Genomic DNA, 11,053 nt, shown 5'->3' with positions numbered 1-11,053 from the left:
GAAGAAACGAAGGGTGAAACTGCCCTTCTCGAATTTCTTGCCAAAACGCTGCAGCTCTAACGTCATTGTGACGTCACGATTCACAATATGTTTATGCTTTTCGGCCCTCTTTTGCGAAGAAGTTAAATAAAAGTTCGCAGCTAAGTCCGCGCTTGTTATCGAATGTAACGTAACATTATTTTACTTAGCACATAATTCCGCAGTTACACGAGACGTTATCTATGACGTCACCGCCGCGCCATTTCTATTTTTTGTTGTTTTTACGTTTTTTTTTTCTTTTTCCAAGGATGAGAACACACACTGGAATGAGTGCGATGCCTTTTAATGAACTTCTTTATTTCTGTCCGCGGTGCATTGAAGGTTGGCGCTTTACAAAGCTGCCGGAAAGTGACAAAGGAGACGGGCAGGACGCGTTAACAACAGCCGCTTCCCGTTTGCCAGAAGATCGGTGGAGTGTGTATGCGTGAGGGAGCTTTCGCTCGAGAAATAACTCAAAGGCTGGCCTCTATGGGATGTCGCGCTGGCCTATGACGTCACTGGTCGGACGTAAGAGAGAGAGGAGGGGGGGGGGGCTCGAAAACCGCAGCAGAGAGCGAGCGACCGTTTATGCGATAATATGGGCTTCCCTACATTTGGGGCTCGCACTTTCGCGGCAATATTGCCAATAAGTCCCGAGCGTTTTCTTACTGTGTTAAAAAAGTGTTGCAGTGCCTCTTTAAATATGAAGAATCGTCTAATTCTAAGCCTTACCTTTTTGCAAACTATTTTTTTTTTCGTGGCGGTTTCTTATTGGTGCACCTTTAAGCATTTTGAAGTCACAACCTCTTTAACAAGTTCTGAAGGCTAAGAGTGCACGGAATGTGCGATGTAGCCAACGCTTGTGTTTAGAATGTTAACAAAATAAGAGGGAGGCTGGTGGGCTATGTGGCTCGGCTATTCGTTACTCTGAAACGCGTTCGACACTGTTGAAAAAAAAAAAAAAGAGGAAAAAATGGGGTGATTCACTCGCAGTTAAGAAAAAACAGCAGTGAAAAAAGTAGCAGTCAACTTTGGATACGTTTCATAAAAGTGCAAAAGACGTGGCCGGCAAGGTTCACCGCACGTGTGGTGCCAGGTACACCGCGGCACGTTACTCCTGTCACGGCCTCGCAAATTGTCGACGTTGGCCCAATTGTTCTCCAAGGCTCTATTTGTAGTCCGTTAGAACACCGAACGGTAGACAACCACGGTGCAGATTGCCCTCGTGATAGCATATCGCGCGATCACGTGCGAGCTGTGACTGCATGAGCGTGAGTTGGACATTTACGACGTGAGCGTGGCTGTTTCGTGCGTCTTGGAAGTGTCGTTCATATTAAGTGGCTTGCCCCGTGTGGCGGTGGTAAAAGCACTTGCCCAACAATGGCCTCCGAGATTGCGCGCGCAGGTCTCGGAGGCCATTAGCAACACCGTAGTGGGGAGACGAGCTTTCCGAGTGTGGCACCTGGGCGGAACGAAGGCGTGACTACAACTGACGGTCGCCTGCAGTACGCTCTAGTAAGGCAGTCGAACCCGCTTATGACGAACTGCAACACGCGCGGTGATTCGTCCGACATATTTAGTAAAGCTACAGAGTCGAACACATCCACAACAAAATTTCCCTAATTGGTTGTTTTGCGCCTTGTAAAAGTAGAGAAGGATGCATTCGCTATGTCCGTAGTATCGGCGCTGATTGATCGCGAACCAGTGTTATTGTTGTGAAACATTAGCTCCAGGCCCAGGCTTCCGTAGTTTGATCGTTGTTAATAACGTGCATCTGATCATCTAGGGCGCTGTGACAGCCTAAAAAGGACCACGTGGCTCTAAAATTTTACTGGATGTGGCTTGCTGATCGCAGGTGACGAGCTTGTACTACCCCTGATGAGTCCGTGTGCTTCTGTGACACTGATGGGAACATCGGACGCCAGTGACGTCGAATATATCCACACAATATAAATTATGAAATAGACAATGCGCCATAGATGCACTGGAACGTGACACTGGGAATCCTGTATCTCTAGTTAAGAGGAGCTCTGCCTGTTCTGGCCTGTGACGCGCCCTAATTTCGTCGCTTTCAAGGCAAGACACATTTCAAGAATAGCTGCTGCAGGGCTGCGCTCTCCAGTATACTCTTTCGTTTTCTGACACAAGTGTCCTGGATGCTGTCGGGTCATTTCCTCTGGCCTGTAGCTCAGTCGTGTGCATAAGCGTCAACGAGAAGGGACGGGTCGGTTTTGTAGTCGTTCCCGCAATATGGCTGAATATAAAGAGGCTCCTAGAAACGGCACAAGTTGTCGTGTCGCTTCACACGCTGTGGACTCGTAGCTGCCGCCAGAGGAAAAGCCAGCCCTCTGAATAAAACGGACTCAGTTGACCACGCACGTCCTTTGCGAGCGTCTTTCAGTTGCTTGTCCAATGAAGTCGTTGCTCGCACGTTACCGTCGCAGGGTCGCCTCTGCACTGCCCACGCCTTGAGGAATTGCCATTGCTGTATACGTCCATGAACTACGATCGTTCTTGTCAGCCAAGGCCCGTCGCGTATGTCTATGTAGGCCTTACACATTTATGTGGCACTGCCCTAGAAGACCTAGTATTTGTTGAAGTCGAAGGCTTGCGGAGTATAGTGCACGACGTAGAGTGCACCCTCCTCTCTATGCAAGCGACCGTGCTCACACGTGAGGGCGCCAAACTGAAGCAATGGCGCAGGGCGTTCTTGCTGCAGTTGTTTGGAAGTTCCGTACAAACGGTGATCCGAGTTTGCACGCTAACGCCCAACTTTTTTCCTTCCCAGTAACGGCATCTGCATGAAGGTTTTACCCGGTTGGCATTGTCGCTTTGGCGCATGTGCCGTTTCAGGCGCGATGATGGACCAGTAGTACACTGTGACGGCCGCTCTCGCGGCAGAGCTTAACAGAAAGTCACGCATCATAGCACAACACACGCCCGGGACTTTCGGCTCTTGACCGAGAACAGCCTGTCCGGACCGAGCGAGACGCGGTCGGCCTTGTGCGTTCCGGGCGACGGGGTGCCCGTGGCGGTGCCCGCCGACTCGCCGTCCTCGTTGTCCAGGGCAGCCGGCGTCGCGGTCTGTATCTTGTGCAGGACGATGCGGTAGGCGCCCGTGACGGCGCTCCGGGCGCCCTTGTCGGCGCAGTCGCGCATCAGCTCCTCGCCGATGCCCAGTTCGCGCAGGTGGGCCCGCGTCTCGAGCTCTTCATCCGAGACGGTAGCGTCCGGGTCGAGCGTCGGGTACATGTTGTAGCGAGGGTAGCCCTCGGGCAGTCGCTGGCCCTGGAGCCACTCGGAGCGGCCGATGTCCGCGACAGTGGGCCGGTCTTGCGGGCACACCTGCGGATTTGGAGAAAAATCGTGCTCACAGTTTACTGGACGTATTGTTGGAAAGTCGGTGAAGTTTCTGCGAGTTTCCGCTGCTCAGCAGGAGCAGCAACAACTGTAATACCAAGTTCCCTAGTAGGGGGCCATTGGTAGTGACCGGTCATGTTACCTGAATTGTATATACTGAATGCCATATTAGAATAAATGGCTTTCTCACACTCGGCCCGGTACCTGGAATGGCGTCAGAAGTGCCGTATTTTCGCCCCAAATTTGCTAGATCCGCCTAGATAAAGCAGTTCTAAGCTACGCGTCAGGCCTCCACGGAAAGGATGGCGAAATTTGCTCATCTAAACTACAAACACTTCTCGGTCATGTGAAGCTGTTATACTATATTTCACACACAAAAAAAGCACTGAATCTTATGTTAAATTCCTAAATAAAGGGAAGCAATGCAGGTTTAATGCTTAATTGGCAGGCAGGGATGTTGCTACAGGTTAGTCCAAGAGGTAGGGGGGACAAAAAAAAAAAAATCTTCGCAGAATGGTTTAGCGTTACAACTGAAGGTGCCTCAGAACGCTGACGTGATGAGCGTGCCAAGCGACGTTGCAGATGTCGCACCTCAATGGTGCACAAGACGAGACCGACAGTAAACAGTAGGCTTTCGTTTAGCTTCAAAAAAAAAAAAAAACATTACATAAATGTACAGCACAGTGGGGTATCCACGCAGCATGCTCAAGCAGGAACGCTATAATGTGCGTGCGCAGAACGCTCATTGTACAGTCAGCTAGGGCTCCGGCAGAGCCGATTGAGCGCAGCGTGACGGTGCGTCCGCTTGGCTTCGTCGTTTTTGTATACCAAACCGCGTCTCTGGAAGTTTTCTAATCCTCGACGCGCGAGCCGCGCATGCGTCGTCGATAGCAGACATCACGACAACGCCGACGCCAACGGTGACGGCGCGAACGCGCCTCGAGCGTCCCTATATAATTGCTATGGCAATAGTAATAATAATAAACGCATGTCGACCCTCAAGTACTAACTACGGTACTCAAAGAGTTGGTTTTGTTTTAATTAAATTGTGGAATTCTTTGCCTTGTAATATTGAAACTGCTGTTTCTGTTTCATCATTTAAACATTTGCTTCATGATTTTATTTGTAACCAATTACACAATTCGACTAGTGAAATAACCTGACCTTTATTGTTATATGCTGAACAATGACTATTCATTTATTGATTAGAATTTTTCAATCACTGAATTGATTGTACTTGTTTAATTGTTATATTAATAGTTGTGTTACTGCTCGTATTGTATTGTAAGAGTTTCTTTTATTATTATTCTTTTTGCTGTTTGGTAGTTTAAATTTCATGTAACGTATTATAGGCGGTCCCCCTGCAGTGTTTTCTTTGTAGGACCTCCTTCTGCAGGATATCATACCCACTTCTGTACATGTATTTTACCAGAATAAACTTCAAAAGTAGATCCATCAGGGAACATCTCAACCGTCAACGTGAATCAAGCTTCACTGCAGCAATAGTGTGCTTGCAGTGATGGCCTCTTGCCAGGCAGTGATTTTCGGAAAAAGAGGCATGCTCCGTGTCGAGTGCGCGGTGTCATTTTGTTGATAATTTCCAATTTTTTTGACATTTCAGCTTCTTACCTGTCACGAATGACCACCTAACGTGCTCTAATCGAAACTTCTTATTGTGCAGTAATTTATACTTCTTGTACAACAACCTTCGGTTCGCAGATGACATTGTACTGTTCATCAACAATAGGGATGAATTGCAAGAAATGATTGAGGACCTTAACCGAGAAAGTGTAAGAGCAGGGTTGAAGATTAATATGCAGAAGACAAATATAATGTCCAATAGCCTGGCAAGGAAACAAGAATTCAGCATCGCCAGTCAGCCTCTAGAATGCGTGCAGGAGTGCGTTTATCTGGGTCAATTACTCACTGGGGACCCTCGTCATAAGAAGGAAATATAGAGAAGAATAAAAATGTTTTGGAGTGCATACGGCAGGCATTAACAAATCCTGACTGTGAGCTTACCACTTTCGCTGAAAAGAGAAGTGCACAAACATTGCATTCTACCGGTGCTGACATATGGCGCAGGAACTTGGAGGTTAATTAACAAAGAAGCTCGAGAACAAGTTAAGGACCGCGCAAAGAGCGATGGGACGAAAAATGTTCGGTGTAACGTTAAAAGACAGTAAGAGAGTGGTGTGGATCAGAGAGCAAACGGGGATAGCCGATATTCTAATTGACATAAAGAGAAAAAAAAAGTTGGGGCAGCTTCACACTAGTGGTGCGAAGTATGAGCAAACAGCGAAGCTGGTGGCCCTTCCCTGGCTTTATCTCGGTTCGGCCAAGTTTTTGCGAGGATATGCTTCGATACTCAGCCACGTTTTACGCAAGATCACCCCGGAATCATCAACAGCCCAAGGAGCAACGAACACTCGGCCATTAAAGTATCTGGACGCTTCTGGACGCTCAAACGCTTTTGCTTGGTTTCGCGGGCTCGTAACTCCGGACCTGCGAATCGCCGGCGTTTCGCCGCCGCTTCGGCGGCGCGATACTCGGGATCGGACCGAAGTCGTCTCACTCGCTCTCGAGTAGCGGCGTGGCGGCTTTCACGCTGCGCTTCCTCTTCGGGAGAGACGCTCTTGTTCGGCCGCCCCATCTTCGCGGTGATGTGCTCGGCGCGGAGACGGCGGGGCTTTTGTGTCGCCACGGCGGTGACGCGGAGCTATATATCCCGTGGGTCGACGCAGAGACGTGATGGCTTAGCTCCGCCTCTGCGCAGCCGCGGCAACCACTTCGCACAGCGCGGTGACGTCATGGCTCGGCAAAGCTAACGCGAAGCGATGCGGCACGCGCGATGACTTCACGGCTCACGCAGCTATGGCGAGGCTCGGCGCGGTCGGCGCAGCTGGGGCGAAGCGTTGCTAGGCGACGCATGGTGACGTCATCGCCAGGCGGAGGTTTTGCAGCGTGCAGTCGACCGACCATCCTCGAGCTTAAACACATTCGCTAGTTCACAGGGGTATGTGCCACTGCCCTTGGACCATTTCTGCTCTACCGCCAGGATCGGCCCACATTTTCTGTCGGCACGAAGCGGACTTACGAAAAGCTTAACAGCTCCGCTGTAAAATGGAGCTAGGTAGGCCATGTGTGTAGAGCAGATATCCAGTGGTCCATTAGAGTTACAGAATGGGTGCCAAGGGAAGGGAAGCGCAGTCGAGGAGGAGGAGGAGGAAGAAAGAGAGAAAGCAGGTATGTTAACCAGAAATGCGTCTAGCTGGTTGGCTACCCTACTCTGGGGGACGGGGAAGAAAGAGTAGAAAGATGAGATAGAGAGAGGAAGGGGGGAGGAAAGACATGGAAAGACACGGTGAGTGTGATGAAGGGTGGATACAAAAACCATGATCGCAGTCACCGACAGCCTGTTCAATCGACCTCTTTACGTGGAGCAGCCTTTGCTAATTTGTGGGCACTAAAAGCGCGGCACGTTAGCCGGCAGTCACGTGGTACTTTTTAAAATTTCGCGCACTTTAAAGAAACGCTGGAAAAAAATTAAACAGGGCAGTTATCATACCAGAGATGAAATAATGTGATGTTTCTGAACAAGCGCTACAACTTTTCTATTGAAGATTTTTCGCTAGAGGTAATATTTAAAAAGTTAATTAAGTAATCTTTGTTAATTACCCAGCTTGGTAGATTGAAAAAGGAATATCACGACGTGCTCCATACGGCTCAGAACAATACTGCGCTATTGCGACACGTGTAGCGCCTATGTTTGTTTTTTAATACTTGGCCCAAGTTAGCTGAAACCCCCTGTATTGGCTGGCGTGGACAATGTATGTCTCGTGCGGCACGTTGCAAACGAAGCGAAGTGGTGGTGCGACTGCCTCGCTAATCTGGAGATCGCGAGAGGCAGCGCGTGGGTGACGCGTCGGCTTGGTTCACAGCAGCCGCCGCCGACAAATCTAGCAAACGAGGCGCGCTAATATTGCGCCGTCTCGCAGCCATCGTCGCCAAACTACGCTTTTCTTCTCACGCTTTGCGCCCCATGGTTCCGCTGCACCCTCCTCTCATCCCCCGCTGCGATCCGCGTTCGCTTTCGTCTTTTGCTGAGCTCGTTCGCTCGGTTACGCCGCCGACGCCGCTCGCAGCAGGAACGGGCGCCTAAGAGCTGCGCTCTAAAACGGCAGCTCGAACTATTGGAATCTGTTGAAAACCTGTCGGAATGTTGTCGGTATGACCAGTCGTACGAAGTACCCGATTATTCTGCGCACATCTGTTTCGCTTTTAATGATCGTCTAAGGGCCCATTCACACTTGCGACTAGACGAGGTCGCGCGACCGATTGCGACTGGCGACCAGAAAACTACTCAAGACGAACGATGTTCACACTTACGAATGCGACCGACGAGTCGCTAAACTGAAATGTCTCGCGATATGCCGTTCACGTCTGCTTGCAATGTCATCGCCGCGTAATATAAGCGTCAGCGTATATGGAGGTCCTGTTCCTTCGCATCTGATTGGTTCAGCTGTTCTGCGACTGCGGTCGCGCGACTGAGAAATCGAGCAGTGAGCGACTGGCCCGAAACGGTCGCATTTCGAGAAAAGCGATCATTTTCGACTACGTGCGACTGGTCGCTTTGCGACTAACTTGGTCGCGCGACCTCGCCTAGTCGCAAGTGTGAATGGGCCCTAAGACTTCCAGAACTTCGGGTGGTGAACGCTTTAGGGGACCCTCCGGACAGCGCGAAAAAGCTCGGCTAGCCGCATACACTGAATTCGGCCCGCCACAGTACGTGCACTGAATGCCATTCAGCCTGCGCGTGCCGTGTGTCTGATGCCACTGTTCCGTATACGACAGAGACGGTCGAGGGAACTCGCCTGCAGTATGGAGGCGATGAGCTTCTTGCAGTGCTCAGGACAGGTACTCGGGCAGCGTGTAGTGTCCCTCGAGGATGAGCTTCTTGAGCGCGGCCACCGTCTGCGCCCGGAAGGGCATGCAGGCGGTCACCACGAAGTAGAGCAGCACGCCCAGGGCCCACACGTCCACGCAGGGCCCCGCGTAGCTCTCGTCTCGGAACAGCTCGGGCGCCGCGTACGGCGGCGAGCCGCAGAAGGTGCTCAGCGCCTCCTCGCGGGAGCGCAGCTGCGTGCTGAAGCCGAAGTCGCCCACCTTGACCAGGTTGTGGCCCGCGATGAACACGTTCTCCGCCTTGATGTCCCGGTGCACAATGTTCAGCTCGTGCTGCGAAGTGGAGAGAGGAATTGTAGGAGTCGCCGCAGTATAGTAGAACCTCTTTATAACGAAGTTGAAGGTGGAGCGAGAATTACTTCGTTATTTGTTTGTTTTTATTTGTTTATTACTCCCAATGCCACGTGGGGCGTTACACAGAGCACTGGGATTCTATACAATACGTGGAAATAGTGGTTTTGAAGGATGACAGAACAGGGTTGCTGACAATGGAGGCAGGGAGGTGGTTCGAGCTGGTCGTTGTCCTTGGAATGAAGGAATAAGCGTGCAGGTTTGTACGTGAACTTGGGACGTGGGCCTTGCAGTTGTGGTCGGTGCGTGCTGAAATGCAATGAGGAGCAGCGAGTAATGTACGTTATATCCATTACTTCGTTATATACATTGTTGCATGTACTGCTGTATGGATCTTCATGGGGATTTCAAGGAGAATTTTGCCTACTTCGTTTAATTCGTTTTTCGTTATATCCCGTTTTGTTATACGTTATGACGAGATTTTGACTGAACTAAGAATCGAGACCCTTGCCTGACACTGTGTTTGTACGTGTTGCGTTTGTACGTGCTATAGCAAGCACTTTCCGCGTCACCTTTATCGCTCGAACTTATCCGAGGGGTTAATTGCGCATGGTCGGCGCTATAACGTGTAGCCAAGTCTCGGACAACTATAGCTGCCACTTCGCAGAGGGATATGATGCTAATCTAGTAATGGTATGTTAAGACAAGTATACAGGTTGCTATTGCAGTCTTCCGGCCACTCAAATACGTACAATATATGTTCGAAGATCCGGCGCTGTGGTGTTGTTGCGCTTTGACTGCTTTCGCAAAGCGATGATGAATAGTTAGATGTATTTGTTAGTGTGAGATGATTACGACAGGGTTAGAGCAGTCCTAGCAAAATGGTCTGACACCGCTTCGTCGTCTTGCACGCATGAACATTAGCTGCTGAAACTTAGTAAAGCGCGCGATACAAGCTCTTGGCAGTGTCTTGTGCAGAATGGTACCTCTCGACCTATCAAACAGTGTATGTTATAAGAAAGACAAGGCCGCTCCAAGGTAATGCGCTGAGTGCTTACTTGTAGAAATAGGTAGATCTATATATGTGTCATTTATTTCTGCGGGAAATAATCTACGCGAATGGAATAACTCAATTAGCGCTACAGAAGGCTAACGACAAGTTTTGTGGTTGTGGCTTGCAGTGGCATATACTGTGTGCATAACTTGTTATTTTCGGCTTGTTCTCTCTTTTTTTCTTTCCCGGATAGTATTTGAGACTTTGCCTACTTTCCAATGTTTCTTCACTTATTAATAATTAAAATAAAGTAGCGCTTTATTTCGTAACGTGGCCGTTCGTTTACTATGCTCCTTTCTATGCATCCGGATTTGTCCAATGCCCCGGCGTACTTGGACAAGTTACGGATCGAGTGTATGTATTAGTGAATTCTCGATTGATTGAACACTGGGGTTTTACGTGCCAAAACCACGATTTGATTATGAGGCAGGCCGTATTGGGGGGGGGGGGGGGGCTCCGGATTAATTTCGACCACCAGGATATCTTTAACGTGCCCCGAATGCAAAGGACACAGGCGTTTTTGCATTTCACCCCATCGATACACGGCCACCGCGGCCGGGATTCGATCCCGCCACCTCGTGCGGAGCAGCGCAATACAAGAGCTGCTCAGCCACCGCGGCGGACTATGTTCGGCCTAATGTTTCATTCCCATTTGTTCGCATGCATGGTATAAAAATTGGAGGACGCTTAAGCTTCGCCTTTAAGAGTGGAACGCGATAGCGTCAACGGGCTCCGTTCGCATGGCATTTTTCTTTGAGTAGGCTTCACTGCAACACATATCGTGGGAAAGGCAGCTTACAAAGACCAAGCTTACACCGATCCCCTTAAAGTCGGCTTCACTTTTAAACATAAATGCATTGCTGGGAAGACATTTTTCCAGGGGCAATATAAGTCGTCTTATATTAAAATGTGAAGGCCCTAGCACCTTCTTTATTATTTTAATAATTGTTTGCTATTGCTCCGACGCGCGCGCGTGTCCAAAACGCATTAGACAGGCGAAGTCCCAATTTCACCTGCCGAGGATGCGAGGGCCATCTGGATAATAATTTCCCAAGTATATAACTTATCCCAGCGCGCCGCTGTTGGTGTGGTAGAAATGCTGGAAAAGGGGTTTGTGTTTAAGTTTCCTCGTAACGGAATTACGTTTTCTCGTACATTCAAATAACAGACCGACGCCACCATGTCTGTAGGTTGTGGTTATGTCGTACTTTACCATTTCTTCTGCCTGATTTCACTGTGAGAAATCCAATTTTTATTTACGAACACCTTGCGCCACGCGGAGGGCCTGCGTGGTCGGGGTGGTTCGGGATGATTTTCTCCTTCACTAACATCTTGCGCCACGCGGAAGGCCTGCGCGGTCGATGT

The 11,053-nt window shown here is 49.7% G+C and overlaps 1 protein-coding gene across 1 annotated transcript in view; it reads right to left on the bottom strand.

Moving 5' to 3' along the window:
* Positions 1–580: 580 nt before the first annotated feature.
* The window catches only part of LOC119433017 (serine/threonine-protein kinase NIM1-like), an 82,422-nt gene continuing 71,949 nt past the window's right edge, over positions 581–11,053 (bottom strand). Inside the window, 3 exon segments of the mRNA XM_037700168.2 lie at positions 581–3,363; positions 8,253–8,288; positions 8,290–8,616. Coding sequence (XP_037556096.2) covers positions 2,941–3,363; positions 8,253–8,288; positions 8,290–8,616 — 786 coding nt within the window. The 3' untranslated portion in view covers positions 581–2,940.

This window comes from Dermacentor silvarum, chromosome 11 (assembly GCF_013339745.2).
Source record: "Dermacentor silvarum isolate Dsil-2018 chromosome 11, BIME_Dsil_1.4, whole genome shotgun sequence".
In the NCBI taxonomy this organism is placed as follows: domain Eukaryota; kingdom Metazoa; phylum Arthropoda; class Arachnida; order Ixodida; family Ixodidae; genus Dermacentor; species Dermacentor silvarum.
Note: the sequence above shows the minus strand (reverse complement) of the source record. Positions and strands in the feature narration are given on the sequence as shown.